This window comes from Piliocolobus tephrosceles, chromosome 8 (assembly GCF_002776525.5).
Source record: "Piliocolobus tephrosceles isolate RC106 chromosome 8, ASM277652v3, whole genome shotgun sequence".
In the NCBI taxonomy this organism is placed as follows: domain Eukaryota; kingdom Metazoa; phylum Chordata; class Mammalia; order Primates; family Cercopithecidae; genus Piliocolobus; species Piliocolobus tephrosceles.
The window spans coordinates 129,667,104-129,687,547 of NC_045441.1; the positions used below are offsets into that span (position 1 = coordinate 129,667,104).

At 50.0% G+C, this 20,444-nt stretch overlaps 1 protein-coding gene across 1 annotated transcript in view; it reads right to left on the reverse strand.

Annotated features, from left to right (window-relative positions):
- Window positions 1-5,555: 5,555 nt before the first annotated feature.
- Window positions 5,556-20,444, reverse strand: part of DENND2A (DENN domain containing 2A) — a 138,126-nt gene continuing 123,237 nt past the window's right edge. Inside the window, exons 15-20 of the mRNA XM_023184889.2 lie at window positions 15,017-15,194; window positions 13,444-13,485; window positions 10,804-10,921; window positions 9,043-9,288; window positions 6,771-6,857; window positions 5,556-5,877 (exon numbers count right to left, since the gene is read on the reverse strand). Coding sequence (XP_023040657.1) covers window positions 5,846-5,877; window positions 6,771-6,857; window positions 9,043-9,288; window positions 10,804-10,921; window positions 13,444-13,485; window positions 15,017-15,194 — 703 coding nt within the window. The 3' untranslated portion in view covers window positions 5,556-5,845. The remainder of the gene's footprint in view (window positions 5,878-6,770; window positions 6,858-9,042; window positions 9,289-10,803; window positions 10,922-13,443; window positions 13,486-15,016; window positions 15,195-20,444) is intronic.

Consider the following 20,444-nt stretch of genomic DNA (forward strand, 5'->3'; position numbering starts at 1 on the left):
TGTTTTGCTTTGTTTTGTTTTGTTTTGAGTCAGGGTCTTGCTCTATCACTCAGGTTGGAGTGCAGTGGTGTAATCTCGGTTCACTGCAACCTCTGCTTCCCAGGTTCAAGCGATTCTCCTGCCTCAGGCTCTCGAGTAGGTGGGATTATAGGCGCCCACCACCACACTCGGCTAATGTTTGTATTTTTGGTAGAGATGGGGTTTCATCATGTTGGGCAGGCTGGTCTTGAACTCCTGACCTCAGGTGATCCACCCGCCTTGGCCTTACAGGCATGATGTTCTTATTCTTCAAAGCACTTTATTTTATATTTATTTATTTATTTATTTATTTATTTTTTTGAGATGGAGTCTCGCTCTGTCGCCCAGGCTAGAGTGCAGTGGCCTGATCTCAGCTCACTGCAAGCTCCGCCTCCCAGGTTCATGCCATTCTCCTGCCTCAGCCTCCCGAGTAGCTGGGACTACAGGCGCCCACCACCTCGCCCGGCTAGTTTTTTGTATTTTTTAGTAGAGACGGGGTTTCACAGTGTTAGCCAGGATGGTCTTGATCTCCTGACCTCGTGATCTGCCCATCTCGGGCTCCCAAAGTGCTGGGATTACAAGCTTGAGCCACCACGCCTGGCCCTTCAAAGCACTTTAAAAGCTCTTAGGAAATGCAGAATTTAGGACTTCAGGGACTAAAGAGTTGTTTCCAAAACTTAGCCCTAAGATCACTCTCTGTCAGTGAAACTTAAGGGAGAATATGCGTATAAGAGAGGCTATCAGTCACCTGAGGAAATGAGCTACCTAAGACATCCTGTAAATTCAGGCATTTGAGGGAACTATTGCCCCACTGCACTCCAGTCTGGGTGACAGAGTGAGACCCTGTCTCAAAAAATAAAACAAAACGTTAATTGTATGTTATGTGAATTTCACCTCAATAAAATAAGAAAGAAGAAAAAGAAACAGGGGGAAGAAAGAGAATGGGGAGGGTAGAGAGCGCAAGTGGTTGAGGAACGAAGGGTTGTCCAGCGCTGCCAAGAGGAAGCAGAGGAAGATCTGGTGGGCAGAGGACACACTCTCTTGTAAGACAAGGCCACAGTGCCGGACCTCCCCAGCCCTCCCGGGAAAATGTTCCTCAGGCTCTTCGATCCCTTGGGCTGACTTCCTACTCACCAAGCAAGCTTATGATTATTATTTTTTGGCTGGGCACAGTGGCTCATGCCTGTAATCCTAGCACTTGGGGAGGCCGAGGCGGGTGGATCACCTGAGGTTGGGAGTTCGAGACCAGCCTGACTAACATGGAGAAACCCCGTCTCTACTAAAAATGCAAAATTAGCTGGGCATGGTGGCACATGCCTGTAGTCCTAGCTACTTAGGAGGCTGAGGCAGGAGAATCACTTGAACCCGGGAGGCGGAGGTTGCAGTGAGCCGAGATTGCACCATTGCACTCCAGCCTGGGCAACAAGAGTAAAACTTGTCTCTAAATAAATAAATAAATATTATTTTTTGAACCGAGTCTCTTACTCTGTTGCCCAGGCTGGAGTGCAATGGCTCTATCTCGGCACACTGCAACCTCCACCTCCTGAGTTCAAGCAATTCTCATATCTAGGCCTCCCGAGTAGCTGGGATTACAGGCACGCACCACCACACCTGGCTAATTTTTGTATTTTTAGTAGAGACGGGTTTCACCATGTTGGCAAGGCTGGTCTCGCACTCCTGACCTCAGGTAATTTACCTGCCTCGGCCTCCCAAAATGCTGGGATTACAGGTGTGAGCCACCGCGCCCAGCCTTTTTCTTTTCTTTCTTTTTTTTTTGAGACAGACTTTCACTCTTGTTGTCCAGGCTAGAGTGCAAAGGTGTGATCTCGGATCACTGCAACCTCTGCCTCCCAGGTTCAAGGAATTCTCCTGCCTCAGCCTCCTGAGTAGCAGGCACGTGCCACCATGCCCAGCTAACTTTGTATTTTTAGTACAGACGGGGTTTCTCCATGTTGGTCAGGCTGGTCTTGAACTCCCGGCCTCAGGTAATCTGCCCGCCTCAGCCTCCCAAAGTGTTGGGATTACAGGCGTGAGCCAATGCGTCCAGCCTATTATTTTAATTTTAGATTCAGAGGATATGTGTGTAGATTTGTAACATAGGTAAACTGCATCTGTTTCTTCTTTTTTTTTTTTTTGAGACAGGGTCTCACTCTGTCACCCAGGCTGGAACGCAGTGATGTAGCCTCTAGTGATCCTCTTTCCTCAGCCTCCCGAGTAGCTGGGACTACAGGAGTGTGCCACCACGCCAGGCTAATTTTAAAATTTTCTGTAGAGATGGGTGGACCCACTATGTTGCCCAGGGTGGTCTTGAACTCCTGGTCTCAAGTGATCCTCCCACCTCAGCCTCCCAAAGTGTTAGGATTATAAACATGGACCTCTGTGCCCGAAAACCATGTTTATTTGAGGATAGCCATTGCAAAGGTAATACACAGGACATAGTAAACTATGTGCTGCATATTCAAGGAGGTAAAGGAAGGCGAGGATTTTAAAGGAAAAGTAGGGAGGACCACATTGTTTTGAGATCATTATGCTTGGCCACAAGGATCAGTAATAAGACTGGCGCCAGTCTGAGGCTGGACAGGTAGTTGCTGGGCAGATATCCTCACACAAGTATTTTGTGTGTCTGCGTGGCTCCATTTTGATTCTGGCAACGTTCACATGGTTGTTTGTGAACATTTGTTAGGCTGTACACTAATATCTGTATGTGTATTTTTAAAGCATGTATATTTTGGCAGGGCATGGTGGCTCACGCCTATAATCCCAGCACTTTGGGAGGTCACGGTGGGTGGATCACCTGAGATCAGGAGTTTGAGATCAGCCTGGTCAACATGGTGAAACCCCGTCTCTACTAAAAATACAAAAATTAGCTGGATGTGGTGGCACACGCCTGTAATCCCAGCTACTCGGGAGCCTGAAGGGGGAGAATTGCTTGAACTTGGGAGGTAGAGGTTGCAGTGAGCCAAGATCGTGCCACTGCGCTCCAGCCTGGGCGACAGAGTGAGACTCCATCTCAAAAAAAAAAAAAAAAAAAAGTAAATAAATAAAAAAATAAAGTATGTATATTTTACTTTAAGCAAAAATGAAAATTAAGATGGGGCAAGTATGCTAAGATACTTGTGCAAAGATGCTTTTTTCGATGTTATGATGTTTAAAATTGGAAATGTCCTGCATGCATAAAGAGCCAAAGGCTGATGAACTCATAGCTTTTAGTATCCCCACAAAATGGAATATTATGCAGTCATTAGGAATGTTGATAAAGATGTACATTTATTCGCTTGGAGTTATTAAGTAAACAATATAATGCGAAATAAGTTAAAAAAAGAAAGTATATTCCAAAAAGTGACCCTTTCTGGTCAATATACAAATATGCAGACTATTAATAAAGTTGACTAGTCTGAGGAGCTTGTTAGATACATATATTCCTGAGCCCCCACACAAACTTGACTAATCCAAGGAGCTTGTTAGATATATAATCCTGAGCCACCACACTCAAGGATTCAGGGATTCTCATTCAGGCATCCCCCCAGTCCCCACCCACACACACCCCGCCAGAGTTTTTTTGAGAAGAAGTCTTGCTCTGTTGTCCAGGCTGGAATGCAGTGGCATGATCTCGGCTCACTGCAACCTTCGCCTCCCAAGTTCAAGCAATTCTTCTGCCTCAGCCTTCCAGGTAGTTGGGATTACAGGCGCTCACCACCATGCCCTGCTGATTTTTTTTTTTTTTTGTATTTTTAGTAGAGATGGGGTTTTGCCATGTTGGCCAGGCTGATCTTGAACTCCTGACCTCAGGTGATCCACCTGCCTTGGCCTCTCAAAGCGCTAGGATTATAGGTGTGAGCCGTTGCGCCTGGCAAGGCAGGTTAATTTTTATGCACAGCCTGATTTCTACCATTCTGGGGGCATCTTTGAGAATTTGATGTGAACTGTGGATCCTCACCTCTGAAAAAGTAATGGACACACCAAAGACTGGGTAGAACTTGGAGGGGAGAGGTGGTCCATAATTCCAGCTGAGAGGAAGGATGAGAGGTCACCTTCCCTCATTTTCCTCGTGTTTCTATGTATCCTCGGGAGGCCCCTTGCTCCCCCTCCCTAAAGGTTGAGAACCCCTGCCAGGTAGCACAGACCCCCTGGGCCATTGTTGAGGTTGGAGCCCCTCCCTTTTGTGTTTCTGTGAGGGTCGCTGGTGAGGGCTGCGGGCAGCGGTCAGCCTGGTAGTGGCCCTGAGGCCTGCTCTGGGAACCTGCCTGAGCTGCATTCTGGGCTCTTCCTGCCTCCCCGCTGTCCCTGCTGTCCCCACTGTCCCCACTGCAGGACAGCTCTTAGGTCGCCCTGAGGTTTCAGCCTTCTTCACACTCTCCCTGCTTCTGGTCCAGAAAACGCAAGCTGCCTGTCTGGCTGCACAAGGCTAATGACGCTGCCCCAGCGTTCTCACTGATGTGTTTTTCTAAGACCACCAGAGTGGGCACAAAAGAACCAGCAAGTAGGCAAGGCTAAAAGCAAAACTGCAAATTTATTCTTTGGTCATCTAGCTTCAGGGACCGGAGCGGGGGGGGGGGGTGGTGGAGTTTCTAATACAGTCCCGACAAGAGTGGGGGCTGAGAAAGCCCACCCCCGGGGCATCTGCTTGGAGCGACTTTTCTAGGAGTGGAAGGGCAATAGGCGGGGCACGGGCATGTCGGGGGAGGGGGCCGCTCCGCAGGTGCCACCAGGTAAATCTTGGTCTCCTCGGATTAACATCACCTGGTGCATGCCTGATTAATCTGCACCTTCCCGGGCGTCAGCTGCATTCTCGCACACATGGGAAGAGTTGGTGGTGAAGAAGAACCCGGAAGTGCACCATCCTGCCTCCGTTCGTCCAAACACTCACCCTCCGTCTTGTTACCATCAGCTGCAAAAGGTCCCCCCGCCCCCCACCGTGTACACGCAGTGCACATCCACTATTGCATGAATGCTGCTGCTCTGGGCCCCTGGGATGAGATGGGAATGGGGTCACAGTTGTGGCTATGTGTTGGAAGGTGGGCCGTAGGCAGTGTCATAAACTTGAGGACCCCCAGGACCGTTTACTAACAGACTTCCTCTTTTTGTGTGTGCCTGTAAAAGCCAGGGACTACTCAGGCAGTGGACAGTTCATGGCTGCTTCTAAGAGAACAGGCGGTCCAGAAGAGTCAGGTCCATTTGGGAAGAGAGACGTCCATGGCCTCGGCCACCAGGTGGCATCACTGACCCTTCTGGAAGTGCAGCGTGTCTGGGAAGCCACATCCGTGTACAGCTCCCGTCCCTCCCTGGCCTCCACTCTAGGGCAAGGGCCCAGCCTTTCACCAGGAGGCCTCGCGCCCTGAACCCGAGGCACCAGCTCTGCCTCCTCCCCTCACAGTCCTCGTGTGTCCTCAGCCCCGCCCAGAGGAGCACCTCATTTCTGTTGCCCATCACCGCACCTCTTAGCTCCATTGCTGAGCGGTTGGATGGGACGAATGAGGGGAACATGTAGGGCAGGACAGGCTCCTCTTGGCCTTGGCATAATAAACAGAAAACCCACACATTTTTCTTACTTTTAATATCTAAGATAAAAAAAACCCCAACCACCAAAACAACCCATTTGCATGTCGGCGACACGCCTGGTCTCGGGCTCCCTTTCCGGGGCTGTCCTCCCGGGTGGCTCCCAGGCCCCCGTCCAGGGGAAAGCCCAGCCTCAGTCAGAAGCCACCGTGGCCTCCAGTTCCGCACCAGGACAACCTGGGAGCCAGCCTTTCAGAAAGGCCACCAGGAACTGTTTTTAAAGCATGGAGCTGCACTAGGAGGAAGTTTTCCCTTGAGGCTGAGCTGAGAGTTATTTCTTGTGGAGAAATTTCATTTTATTGCCTAAAAAAAGGAAAATGAGAACATTTCACAAGGTAGACAAAGGCGGGTGAGATAAATCTTGCCCTTTCCACCCAGAAGTGGTGTGGGTAACGGGGCCCCCACGCCACCCCAGGGAGCCTCATCCCTTGCTCTGGATAAACCAAAGGGGCTTTGTTCTTTCCAGAGGTCCCCCCTAGGGTCTTCCTTAGACTTTGAGGGGTTTGAAAGGAAGACCATCAGAGCTGTCTAGGAGGGCTGGCTTCTGCTGTGGTAACAAAGGAAGCACCGAATTGACACATCCCTCAGGAGCCAAGGGAGGAGAAAGTGCCCAGCAATGCTGTGTTATTTAAAACACTCTGCTTCCAGGTAGCCCTCCATCCTGCAGGAGGCACAGACATGGCACCCCTGGCAGGCCCTCTGGGAGGGCCTCACTGCTGCAGACACCTCCCTACTGGGGCCTCCGTCCTCTTTTTCTGCTGTGTTCTTCATCCTCCCTTTCCCTGTGAGGCCTTTTCACTGATTAAACTGCAGTCCTTGTAAGTGTCACGTTTCTACTTTCCAGGGGAATTTGGACACCAGTGCGAGTCTTTCTGCCAGACATTCTTGTCTGGTTCCCGCCATGCTCCCTCAGCTCAGTTCCACTGAGATTTAAAAGTGTAGGAGATCATAGAGAAAGAAGATAGCAAGAAAGCCCGGGGACCCAGAAAAGGAGGTGCTGGGGGCAGCGTTTCCTTTGTTTTCTCTTTGGGGACAGATTAGAACAGGAGGTTAAAATGCCAGTAGCATCTGCCCAGCGCAGGCCGTAGAGCTCTGCATTATTCGGGGTGCTGGCTCCGGTGGAGGGAACTGGCTGGGACTCGGAGACAGACAGCTCAGAGGCACATAGGCTGGGCACCCAGAGCCGGGATCCTTACCTAGTCCCTTCAGGAACTTATTGACACCGCTGTGCTCTCCACTGGGGAGTGTTTCCAGATACTCTTGGGCTCGGACCTCAAACAGACCTGTTAACAAGAGAAATCCCAGTCATTTGAGTTATTGGTCTTTGTGCTTCTAAACGTGCCCATTTCCTCCCTACCAGAAAAAAGAGAAACTTTGTTTCTGAGACTAAGCTGCTCCTATAAACATGCTCTGAATCAGGTTTTATAAGGGTTTTATTGCTCTTATAGTTGCCCCACCTGTGCAATAACTGTCTTTGGAAGGCTATAAAGCCACCTTGTAGATGAAATCCTATTTTTATTCAACAAATGCCTTCCAAGCGTCTACACTGTGCCAGGTGGGCGGTTTTAAATATGAACTGGAGTGGCCACGCATGATGGCTCACGCCTGTAATCCCAGCATTTTGGGAGGCCGAGGTGGGCAGATCACCTGAGATCAGGAGTTTGAGGCCAGCCTGGCTAACATGGTGAAACTCCGTTTCTACTGAAAAATACAAAAAATTAGCCAGGCATAGTGGTGCACGCCGGTAATCCCAGCTACTCGGGAGGCTGAGGCAGGAGAATCGCTTGAACCCGGGAGATGGAGGTTGCAGTGAGCCAAGGTTGCGCTTTTGCACTCCAGCTTGGACAACAAGAGTGAAATTCCATCTCAAAAAAAAAAAAAGAAAAGTTGAACCGGACTGTCCTGGCTCGGGAGGGGTGCCTGTGCGCTCCCATTTCCCTGCATTCTCCTGTAAGAGGGCCCTAGCCAAGTGGCTTAGTTTTCCAGGAGTCCCTCTGTGGAGGGAGGATGGCTGGATAGGCCATCTCCTAGGCAGCTTCTCAGACCCCTGGGGTCTGAGCTTCAGGCACGCTGTCTCATTGCTGACTGATTTTTCATGGACAGAGGGTTCTTTCCAGGATTTTTTTTTTTTTTTTTTTGAGACAGAGTTTTGCTGTGTCACCCAGGCTGGAGTGTAATGGCGCCATTGTGGCTCACCACAAGCTCCGCCTCCCGGGTTAAAGCGATTTTCCTGCCTCAGCCTCCTGAGTAGCTGGGATTACAGGTGCCTGCCACCACGCCCAGCTAATTTTTGTATTTTTAGTAGAGACGGGGTTTCACCAAGTTGTCCAGGTTGGTCTCGAGCTCCTGACCTCAGGTGATCTGCCCGCCTCGGCCTCCCAAAGTGCTGGGATTACAGGAGTGCACCACAGCACCCGGCTTTTTCCAGGTAATTTTTTTTTTTCTTTTCTTTTTCTTTTTTTTTCTGAGATGGAGTTTCACTCTTGTTGCCCAGGCTGGAGTGCAATGGTGTGATCTTGGCTCACTGCAACCTCCGCCTCTTGGGTTCACGCAATTCTCCTGAGTAGCTGGGATTATAGGCACACACCACCACGCTTGGCTAATTTTCTTTATTTTTAGTAGAGACGGGGTTTCACCATGTTGGCCAAGCTGATTTTGAACTCCTGACCTCAGGTGATCTACCTGCCTTGGCCTCCCAAAGTGCTAGGATTACAGATGTGAGCCACCACACCCAGCTTCCAGGTAGTTTTTAAGCTTGTGTGTCTCCCACCTCTCTTACCAAATGATCTGTAAAGAGAGATTTAAATGGATCTGGTAGATCTATTAATATTTTAAAAACTCCTTCGGCAGGTGCCTCCTGTAACTCATACTCTCCAATGAGTTTTCTTTTCTTTTTTTTTTTTCTGAGATGGAGTCTTGCTCTCTCAACCAGGCTGGAATGCAGTGACATGATCTTGACTTATTGCAACCTCCACCTCCCAAGCTCAAGTGATCCTCCCACCTCAGCCTCCTGAGTAGCTGGGACCACAGGCACATACCACCACACCGATCTAATTTTTTAAAATATTTTTGTAGAAAAGGAGTTGCACCGTGTTGTCCAGGCTGGTCTCGAACTCCTGACCTCAAGTGATCTGCACACCTCGGCCTCCCAAAGTGCTGGGATTATAGGCGTGAGTCACCCACTGTGCCCAGCCTGAGAATTTCATCAATTTGGAAAGCATGGGATAGAAGGAGACCTTGCCACAGATGCTGGAATGTGGTTCTGGGAGAGGCTGGCAGAGGCAACAGAGAAGCCAGGAGAGGGGGCCTTCCCACCAGCTCAATCAGGGCATAACTGCAAGCTCTCTGGGGGAGGTGGGTACAGCCCTCTCTGTGCCTCTGCCCTGTGATCTTTCTCCCTGCTCATCAGCCGCCTGGAATAGGGGGAGCTCTAGCTGACTTGGCCCCAACAGAGAAGATGCCCCTAACCTTTGACATCCTGCCGGCGCAGCTCCCGCTCCTGGATGAAGCCCCGAAACATCTGAGTCTCCATGAAGACCTCCAGGAAGTGGCGGAGACTCTTGGAGGAGACAGCTTTGCGGAAGGCCTCCCGCTGCAGGGTTCTCTCTTCGCGCTCACCCGACGTCAGGAACAAAGAGTAGTGTCCCACAATCTCCACGAAGAAGCGGACAAAGGCTTCAGACACCACCTCGTTCAAGGGGCTGGACTCTGAGCCTGAGTAAGGGGAGGAAGGGCCAGGAATGGTGAGGGCAGACAGGCTGGGCCAGAGCCCTTGAGACAAGCCAATTAGTAATCAAAGTACAGTAACTGCTAGTTCCCTTGATGGACACTGATTATCCAGGAGGAGGGTTACCCTAGGTTATGAAGACTTTCTTTCCCTGCTTAATTTTTTAAATTTTAAATTGTCAAAAACAAGTTTTTATTTTTATTTTTATTTTTTGAGATGGAGTCTCACTCTGTCACCCAGGCTGGAGTGCAGTGGCATAATCTTGACTCACCGCAACCTCTGCCTCCTGGGTTCAAGTAATTCCTCTGCCTCAGCCTCCCGAGTAGCTGGGATTATGGGTGTGCACCACCATACCCAGTTAAATTTTGTATTTTTAGTAGAGATGGGGTTTCATCATGTTGGACAAGCTGGTCTCGAACTCCTGACCTCAAGTGATCTGCCCACCTCGGCCTCCCAAAGTGCTGGGATTACAGGGTGAGTCACTGCACCCAGGCTTTTATGTTTTTGTTTTGTTTTGTTTTGAGACAGAGTCCTGTTCTGTTGCCCAGGCTGAAGTGCAGTGGCACGATCTTGGCTCACTGCAAGCTCTGCCTCCTGGTTTCACGCCATTCTCCTGCCTCAGCCTCCCGAGTAGCTAGGACTACAAGCGTGTGCCACCACACCCAGCTAATTTTTTTGTATTTTTAGTAGAGATGGGGTTTCACCATGTTAGCCAGGATGGTCTCGATCTACTGACCTTGTGATCCGCCTGCCTCAGCCTCCCAAAGTGCTGGGATTACAGGCGTGAGCCACTGTGCCTGGCCCCAGCCTTTTATGTTTTTTGAGATAGAGTCTTGCTCTGTCTCCCAGGCTGGAGTGCAGTGGTGTGATATCGGTCCACTGCAACCTCTGCCTCCTAGATCAAGAGATTCTCCTGCCTTGGACTCCCGAGTAGCTGGGATTACAGGTGCTTGCCACTATGGCCAGCTAATTTTTGTATTTTCAGTAGAGATGTGGTTTCACCATGTTGGCCGGGCTGGTCTCGAACTCTTGACTTCAGGTGATCCACCTTCCTCGGCCTCCCAAAGTGCTGGGATTATAGGTGTGAGCCACTGCGCCTGGCCACAGTTTTTAATTTTTGATTTTTTGAGATGGGGTCTCACTCTGTCGCCCAGACTAGAGTGCAGTGGTATGGCTCACTGCAGCCTCAACCTCCTGGGCTCAAGGGATCCTCCTGCCTCAGCCTCCCGAGTAGCTGCAACCACAGGCATGTGCCACCATGCCCAGATAATTTCCACATCCCCCTTTTAAACAGGTACTTTCGGGCCAAAATGGGGGAGGTGGGAAAATCTTTCCAACAATTCACCATGGGAATGAAATACAGATAAACAGAATGAGGCCCCGGTTTCTCTCCTTATGTCTCCCTTGCCCATTTTCCTACTTGGCCCTTGCCCACTGCCCGTTTGTTCCCTGACCCTCAGAGTGGAAGGGAGAGACCCACTGGGAGGTGGCCAAACACTTACCGTGCCTGCTGTCTAGGGGCCCTTCGTCCTGCTCACGAGCCAGCTCGTTCCTCTGTTCCAGAATGTGTTCCAGGGCCACCTGAAGCTTCCGGGGCAGAATGGAGTCCTCATCATCCATCTGGAAAGCAGAGGTAGCAGGTGGGCTTATGGGCATGGTGGCTGCGTCCTGGCCGCAGGACACACTGGAGTCACTGCAGGGCAGGCCTGGCTCAGTCCCTAGTTTCATGGAAGGGATATAACTGAAAGCCAGAGGTCCGAGGTTTCCATCTTGAGCCTACCTTCTTCTTCTTCTTTTTTTTTTTTTTTTTGAGACAGAGTTTCACTCTTGTCGCTTAGGCCAGAGTGCAATGGCACGATCTTGGCTCACTGCAACCTCTGCCTCCCGGATTGAAGCAATTCTCCTGCCTCAGCCTCCCAAGTAGCTGGAACTACAGGCGTGTGCCACTACGCCTGGCTAATGTTTTGTATTTTTAGTAGAGACGGGGTTTCACCATGTTAACCAGGCTGGTCTCAAACTCCTGACCTCAGGTGATCCGCCCACCTTGACCTCTCAAAGTGCTGGGATTACAGGCGTGAGCCACCGCACCCGGCCAAGCCTACTTTTTACAAGCAACGGGAGCCTCATTTTCCCCACTTGTAAAATGGACTACCCATCAATCTATACCTTGTTGTGAAGCTAAAATGGACTACAATTACCCTGTGAAAGGGCTTGGCACTGACAGGATACTCAATAGATGGTTTCCACTGCCCCATCCTGTAGGGTAGCCAGTGGATTCTGGTAACCAGGGGATTCTGGCCAGGGCAGACAGCCTGCGTGATCCAAGGCTGGTTTTGGGATCTGCATCTCAGAGCAGGAGGGTCTCGGGAAGGGCCTACCCTGTGGGCCTTGAGGAAGTGAAAGTAATGATAAAAAAACAGCATTAATGCTACTGAACTTTTCAGCAATGTGGCAACACTTGGAAGTAATCCATCAGAATGCCCAGAGAAAATTTCTGTAATTACTATAATTACTTCTTCCTAGATCTGATAGAAGTTAGGCCTCTCTGGCAAATGATAAAAAAAAAAAAAATACATGTGTGTTATCTTCTCTGCTAGTGAAAGTAACTGATGGTCATTATAAAAATATATGAATGTACTAAAACAATTTAAAATCACTCATCATCTGTCTCCTTTCAGTTTCCCTCCCCAAGACAACACGCATTAATGTTTTAGTGGGTTTTCCTTTCAGTCCTTTTAAGGTGCACGTGCGCACGCGCCCACGCACACACAAAAACACATATTTTTTTTCCTGTCTCCTTTTCTCTCCTTTTTTTTTTCTTCAGGAAAGGGTTTCACTCTGTCTCTCAGGCTGGAGTACAGTGGCACAATCTCAGCTCACTGCAGCCTTGACCTCCTAGGCTTAAATGATCCTCCTGCCTCAGCCTCTTGAGTAGCTGCTAGGACTACAGGTGCACACCAGCAGGCCTGGGTAATTTAAAAATTTTTTTGTAGACACAAGGGTCTTACCATGTTGTCCCAGGCTGGTCTTTAACTCCTGGGCTCAAGTGATCCTCCTGCCTCAGCCTCTGGAGGTGCTGGGATTATAGGCGTGACATACCAGGCTGGGGCAAATATTCTTTAAATGCATATTGAAGCTGGGCATGGTGGTGCACGCCTCCAGCTACTGAGGAGACTGAGGTGGGAAGATCACTTGAGGCCAGGAGTTTGAGACCAGCCTGGGCAACATAGTCAGACCCTATCTTTTTTTTTTTTTGGAGATGGGTTCTCACTCTGTCACCCAGGCTGGAGTGCAGCGGCACAATCTTGGCTCACTGCAACCTCCACCTCCCGGGTTCAAGCAATTCTCTTGTCAAAGCCTCCCAAGTAGCTGGGACTACAGGTGCCCGCCACTACGTCTGGCTAATTTTTGTATTTTTTTTTTTTTTTTGAGACGGAGTCTCGCTCTGTCCCCAGGCTGGAGTGCAGTGGCCGGATCTCAGCTCACTGCAAGCTCCGCCTCCCAGGTTTACGCCATTCTCCTGCCTCAGCCTCCGGAGTGGCTGGGACTACAGGTGCCCGCCACCTCGCCCGGCTAGTTTTTTGTATTTTTTAGTAGAGACGGGGTTTCACCGGGTTAACCAGGATGGTCTCGATCTCCTGACCTCGTGATCCGCCCGTCTCGGCCTCCCAAAGTGCTGGGATTACAGGCTTGAGCCACCGCGCCCGGCCAATTTTTGTATTTTTAATAGAGATGGGGTTTCACCATATTAGTCAGGCTGGTCTCAAACTCCTGATCTCAGGTGATCCACCTGTCTCAGCCTCCCAAAGTGTTGGGATTACAGGTGTGAGCCACTGCACCTAGCTATTTTTAAAAATGAAATATCTGGGTACCTATAGTTACAAGATTACAAAGATTCTTTTTCTAATTGTTAGAAAACCATTTTGTGTCAGAACACGTGGAAAGCAATCCTTTGCCCAAACCCTTCCTTTTTGCCCCTTGCCTTCTGGCTTGTCCTCAGCCCAGCCCCGTCCTCGGGTCACACAGCTCTGCCACCCTGCTCTGCAATTCCACGGAGCCTTCTTCAAGGCTGGAGAGCTGAGCCCCAAACAACAAATAGGTGAAGACAAAGGGAGCGGGAGGCCGTCGCTGGCCTCACTCACCTGTCTGAGGAACCGGCTGTTGACGAGGTCAACCACAAGGACCTATGAGATGAGAGGAGAGGGACTGTCACTGTCACCAGCGCTTCTGGGATAGGGATGGACTCGTAGCCTTCTTCCTTCTTGGCATGCAGAGAGGCAGCTGGGGCGGGACTGGGGGTGAGCCATTTGTGGTTTCCTGATATTGCCACAGTAGCCACAGATAATAAAGAGCAGGGCTGGGGAGGGTCCTTCCTCAACTTCATGCTTTCAACACTGACACCGCAGGCTGGGACACGTGTGTGCTGTGGCTGGGCTCTCCGCCCGGCTCTCACACTGGCTGAGGCAGAGCTTCTCATGCTGCCTTTTAGGGTGTGGGCTACTGAGGTGGGCCAAAGACACTATAGGCCTCCCTGGTCCTCACCCTAGGGCTGCTGCCTTGCCTTCCCCCAGCTGCCCACTTAACCGTGTCATCTCTCCAGGGGAGAGGAGGAGAGAAACCCACCTGGAAACTCGGTTAGGCTTTGGGCTTTCACTGCTGAAGGCTTTCAGGATAAAGCACTTCCTCCCTCACTCCTCAGAGTGAGAATGAGACTTGGGCCAGGACCAGGGTGGGGTAAGTGAGGTGCCTGGGGCGCAAAGGCCACACAAGGGCTGCTACTTCTGAGAGCACGACCCTCACTCAGACCCCAGCCAAGGCCACTGGCCATGATGGGGGAGGAGCCAGGGGCCTGGATGGTCACCATAACAACAGCTGGAAACACAGGAGTTCTCCCATATCCCAGAGGCCTGCCCAGGAGCGGAGGGCCACCTCTCCTTCCTTCCCGCTCACACGCTCCAGGGATGAACTGAGCCACCTGCAGGAGCACAGGGCGCCACACGAACGCCTGGCGGTCCTCAAGCCTGCACTGAAAGCCCTAAGGCCGGTGGGTGATGTTTAATGGGGCATTAGGACTATCCGGGCAATTAGAGGAGCAGCTTCTAGGCACCCAGACAGAACTGCAGGACACAGGGACAGGCGTTCCTCCTGGTGCTTCGGGGCTGAGCAACATTATTTAAGCTTCCCTCTCTGACTGCTGGAAGTCCCCAGTCCTCAGGGTCGAAACCATTTAGAAGAAGGGGCTGGGGCTAAGTAACTCCAGAAATGCCAAGCAGGACTTTCCCCGCTTCGGTGCTAAACTGGACACCCAGAACTTGGGGATTAAAAACATTTTTAACGGATATGACAAAGGACCGGATCTTGCTAGCTCCTCAATGTGGGGGAGTGGGCGGGAGGGCAGGGGAAAGGAGAGGGCTATTCATGACTTAAGAGTTTCGACATCTGGCTAAATTGTTCGTTGCTGACCTTCTCAAGGGGTGCTCATACCAGGCATTTCATTTGGAAGGGAAAACAGTGTTTGCTGTCACTGAGGGTCTGACTGAGTCAGCCTCTGGGCAGGACACATGCCAGACAAAGTCCTGGTGGCCCCCTGCGCCCTGCTCCCCGCTCCCCAACACTGCTGGCTCTGACAACTGCTCCACGATGTCTGCAGGGCCAGCACCCTGCTCTGTTCTCCGCACCCTGCAGGGAGGGGGACAGGGCTGAGTGGGAGCTCACCTCTTCCAGCGGCAGCTCCCTGAGCAGGGGCAGAGAGCTGGAGAGCAGCCCGATGAGGAAGGGCGTTGGCGAGCACACGATGTCGACCATGGCGGGTGGCAGCACCGGGATGTAGGTGTGCTGCCAGGTGAAGGGGTAGATCAGCGCCACCATTGCGTGGCAGCACTTGGACAGGGTGCTGCAGCCAGGGAGAGAACAGGGAGAGAGGCCGGCTCAGCGAGGGCCCAGGAAAGCCTCCAGGGGAGAAGGCTCTCCCAGAGGCAGGATGATTAGGAAAGGACACACGTGGATGGGGCATAGCACGCATAGCACGGGACAGTCTCAGCACAGGCCACACCAGGCACTTAAAGCCTATGCGAGAGGCTTGGAGGCACAGCTGCAGGGACGAGTTTAATGTCCTGGATAATTTTGACAAGTGTGTTTTCACATGTGAGCTACACACCCTGCACCCTCCTGCTCTCAGCTTTTTTGTGTGAGCTATACTCTTGTAAGGTTTTTATTTATTTATTTCTATTTTTAATTATTTTTGAGACAGAGTCTCACTCTGTTGCCTAGGCTGGAGTGCAGTGACGCGATCTGGGCTCACTGCACCCTCCGCCTCCCAGGTTCAAGCAATTCTCCCATCTCAGCCTCCGGAGTAGCTGGGACTACAGGCACTTGCCACCACGCCCGGCTAATTTTTGTATTTTTAGTAGTGATAGGGTTTCACTATGTTGGTCAGGCTGGACTTGAACTCATGACTTCAAGTGATCTGCCCACCTCAGCCTCTCGAAGTGCTGGGATTACAGGTGTGAGCCACCGTGCCTGGACTCTTGTAAGGTTTTAATTTACATTCCTTTCCACCCCTACTCCCTGCCCGCTCCCCAAACAAAACAAAAACACAAAAACAGTGAAAGCCTATTTTCTCAAGAATGCTCATTCTCTTACTGAGGATCTGAAGATGCTTTCTATCGAAACACTGTAGCTTTGGCTGTGTTCTGTTCCCAACATTCTCTCAGCTGAGCATGAACACCTAGGTGCAATCCAGGAAAAGAAAGACAGAAAACTCCTTTGGTACTCACATGCCAGCGGTCAGCTCCAAATGGGTTCACGTAAATATGAAACTCATATACAGTTGAGCCTCACCCAGAATTCTGGTCAAGGATGATATGCTAGAGATGACTGAGGGCTGCCGGGCACGGTGGCTCACGCCTGTAATCCCAGTACTTTGGGAGGCCAAGGTGGGTTGATCACCTGAGGTCAGGAGTTCGAGACCAGCCTGGCTAACGTGGTGAAATTCCGTCTCCACTAAAAATACAAAAAATTAGCCAGGTATGGTGTACCCTAGCTACTCAGGAGGCTGAGGCAGAAGAATCGCTTGAACCCAGGAGGCGAGATTGCACCATTGCACTCCAGTCTGGGCAACAAGAGCAAAACTCCATCTCAAAAAAAAAAGAGATGACTGAGGGCTAACCATTTTAAGCATTGAAGGTTTCAAAAATAATAACATAGTAACATTGGGAGAGGTCAGGCACAGTGACTGATGCCTGTAATCCCCGCACTTTGGGAGGCTGAGTTGGTCAGAAGTTCAAGACCAGCCTGGCCAACATGGTGAAACATCATCTCTGTCAAAAACTACAAAACTTAGCTGGGCGTGGTGATGCACGCCTGTAATCCCAGCTACTCGGGAGGCTGAGGTGGGAGAATTGCTCGAAACTGGGAGGCGAAGGTTGCAGTGAGCAGAGATTGTGCCGTTGCACTCCAGCCTGGGCGACAGAGTGAGGCCCTGTCTCAAAAACAAAAACAACAACAACAAAAAAAACCTTTGGGAGAAATACTGGTAGTTTCTCTTCAAGATAAATGGTCAGGCTGGGTGCAGTGGCTCACGTCTGTAATCCCAGCATTCTGGGAGGCCGAGGTGAGTGGATCACCTGAGGTCAGGAGTTCAAGACCAGTCTGGCCAACATGGTGAAACCCCATCTCTATTAAAAATACAAAAATTAGCCAGGCCTGGTGGTGGGTGCCTGTAATCTCAGCTACTTGGGAGGCTGAGGCAGGAGAATCGCTTGAACCCGGGAGGCAGAGGTTGCAGTGAGCTGAGATTGTAGCTTGCACTCCAGCCTGGGCGACAGAGTGAGACTGTCTCCAAAAAAAAAGAGAAAAGTTTATTAACAGTGATAATGGCATTGTGGTTATGGAAGAAACAAAAAAAGAATAAAGAAAAATGGTCAGGCCTGCCTTCGTAGCTCAGCCTGTAATCCCAGCACTTTGGGAGGCTGAGGGAGGATCACTTGACGCCCGGCGTTCAAGACCAGCCTGAGCAACATAAGAGACCCCTGTCTCTACAAAAAATGTAAAAATTAGCCTGACGTCTGATGGGTCATTGGATGGGGAAAATAAAAAATCATAAAGTATAAAAAAGTTAGCCTGGTGTGGTGGCACACACCTGTAATCCCAGCTACTGCGGAGGCTGAGGTGGGAGGTTCTTGTGCCCAGGAGGTGCAAGCTGCAGTGAGCAGTGATCGGATCGTGCCACTGCACTCCACTCCAGCCTGGTCAACCTAGCAAGAGTGTGTCTCAAAAAAAAAACCAAAAACCAAAAAACAAAACAAAACAAAAAACAAAGCAAGCAAGAAAAAGAGTAATGGTCACAATGTAGCCTTTTTTTTTTATTGGCAAGCACTGAGCATTATTGATCTCTCCGCAACAGTGCCTGAATTCAAGCTCAAGTCTGTTGAATGAAGGAGTGGATTCTGCAGGGTTATCGTGTTGAATTATCAACTCTATTATGCTGCAAGACAGTGATGACTGATGGCCTTCCAAGGCGAGTGGGAGTTGACGTCCTCTCTTCTTCCTTGCAATCATCTCTTATTGCTGCTGAGCCTGCTGCAGCAGCTCCTCTCTCCTCTCATTCTATTATACCATTTCTACAATATGATAGGATTAGAAACCTTAGACATGGCTGGGCGCTGTGGCTCATGCCTGTAATCCCAGCACTTTGGGAGGCCAACGTGGATAGATCACGAGGTCAGGAGTTCAAGACCAGCCTGGTCAACACGGTGAAACCCCGTCTCTACTAAAAATACAAAAATTAGCTGGGCGTGGTGGCATGCACCTGTAATCCCAACTACTCGGGAGGCTGAGGCAGGAGAATGGCTTGAACCCAGGAGGCAGAGGTTGTGGTGAGCCAAGATCGCGCCACTGCACTCCAGCACCTGGGTGATAGAGCGAGACTCCATCTCAAAAACAAACAAACAAACAAACAAACAAACAAACAAACAACTTAGACGCTTGTTAGAAGTACTTGTAAGAATAAAAGTGAGGGCCCAGTGGTTCTGCCATGAGTATACTACATCCTCCTCAGGTGTGGGGCCTATAGCCAGCACTGCATTTGTTAGAAAGCCTTCTTAACGTTAGCCTTCTGAACATTTGCCCAAGTTCTGACCTAGGCTTTGCTTAGGTAAAGTTGCAAGGAAGCTGAGTTTTGCCTAGATGGATCTATGCAGACACCCCTGACATCAGGCACCTCTAATCTCATTGTCCTAAAAGTTTCCTGAGCCATTAAAAAAGAATCAATTAGCTCTGGCTTACTTGAGGAGAAAATATGTGAATTAAAAGATATTGGCCAGGTGCGGTGGCTCAAGCCTGTAATCCCAGCACTTTGGGAGGCTGAGACGGGCGGATCACGAGGTCAGGAGATCGAGACCATCCTGGCTAACCCGGTGAAACCCCGTCTCTACTAAAAAATACAAAAAACTAGCCGGGCGTGGTGGCGGGCGCCTGTAGTCCCAGCTACTTGGGAGGCTGAGGCAGGAGAATGGCGGGAACCTGGGAGGCGGAGCTTGCAGTGAGCTGAGATCTGGCCACTGCACTCCAGCCTGGGGGACAGAGCGAGACTCCGTCTCAAAAAAAAAAAAAAAAAAAAGATATTGGCAGGTCAGGAGTTTGAGACCATCTTGGCCGACATGGTGGAACCCCATCTCTACTAAAAATACAAAAATTAGCCGGGGGGGGGTGGTGCATGCCTGTAATCTCAGCTATTTGGGAGGCTGAGGCAGGAGAATCGTTTGAACCTGGGAGGTGGAGGCTGCAGTGAGCCAAGATCGTGCCATTGCACTCCAGCCTGGGCAACAAGAGTGAAACTCTGTCGCAACAACAACAACAAAAAAAGCAAGCCAGCTGTGGTGGCTCACATCACAGCTGTGGTGGCTGCCAAAGTGTAATCCCAGCACTTTGGGAGGTTGAGGTAGGAGTATCGCTTGAGGCTAGGAGTCTGAGGCCAGACTGGGCAACATAGTGAGACCCCTTGCCTACAAAAAATTCAAAAATTTGCACAGTGTGGTGGCACATGCCTGCAGTCCTAGCTACTCAGGAGGCTGACATGGGAGGAACGCTGGAGCCCTGGAGTTCAAGGTTGCAGTGAGCTATGATCGTGTCACTGCACTGCAGCCTGGGTGACAGTCTGTCTCTAAAAGAAGAAAGGGTTAAAAACAAAGATCACCTTGCTTCCAAGTGAGTTTCTCTTGGATCTAATACCCCCTGAAATATCCTTAAAATATACATTAGCTCATATATAGAATGAATAAGTTAAAGAGATCTATTGTACAACATGGCAATTATAGTTAATGTATTGTAGAAAATTGCTGAGAGTAGATTTTAAGTTTTCTTATCACAAAAAATAAGTATGTGAGGTAATACATATGTTAATTAGCTCAATTTAGCCACTCCACAAAGTAAACATATTTCAAAACATCAGACTGGGCGCAGTGGCTCGCGCCTGTAATCCCAGCACTTTGAGAGACCAAGACAGTTGGATCATCTGAGGTCAGGAGTTTGAAATCAGCGTGGCCAACATGGTGAAACCTCATCTCTACTCAAAATAAAAAAATTAGCTGGGCATGGTGGCACATGCCTATAATCCCAGTTACTTGAGAAGCTGAGGCGGGAGAATTGCTTGAACCCGGGAGGCGGAGGTTGCAGTGAGCTGAGATCGCACCACTATACTCCAGCCTGGGCGACAGAGTGAGACTCCGTCTCAAAACAAAACAACAACAACAACAAAATATATGTATGTATTAAAAATATCATGTTCCAGTTAAGCCCAGGAGATTGAGATCAACCTGGGCAACATGGTGGGGCCTTGTTTCTACAAAAAAAAAAAAAAAAAAAATGAGCCTGTGGTGGTGACACGTGGTCCCAGCTACTCAGGAAGCTGAAGTGGGAAGGTTACTTGAACCTGGAAGGTCGAGGCTGCAGTGAGCCGTGATCATGTCACTGCACTCCAGCATGGATGACAGAGGGAGACCCTGTCTCAACAACAATAATAAAATCATCATTGTTGCACATGATAAATATATGCCATTTTTATATGACAATTAAAAATAATTAAAATTGGCTGGGCTCGGTGGCTCAAGCCTGTAATCCCAGCACTTTGGGAGGCCGAGACGGG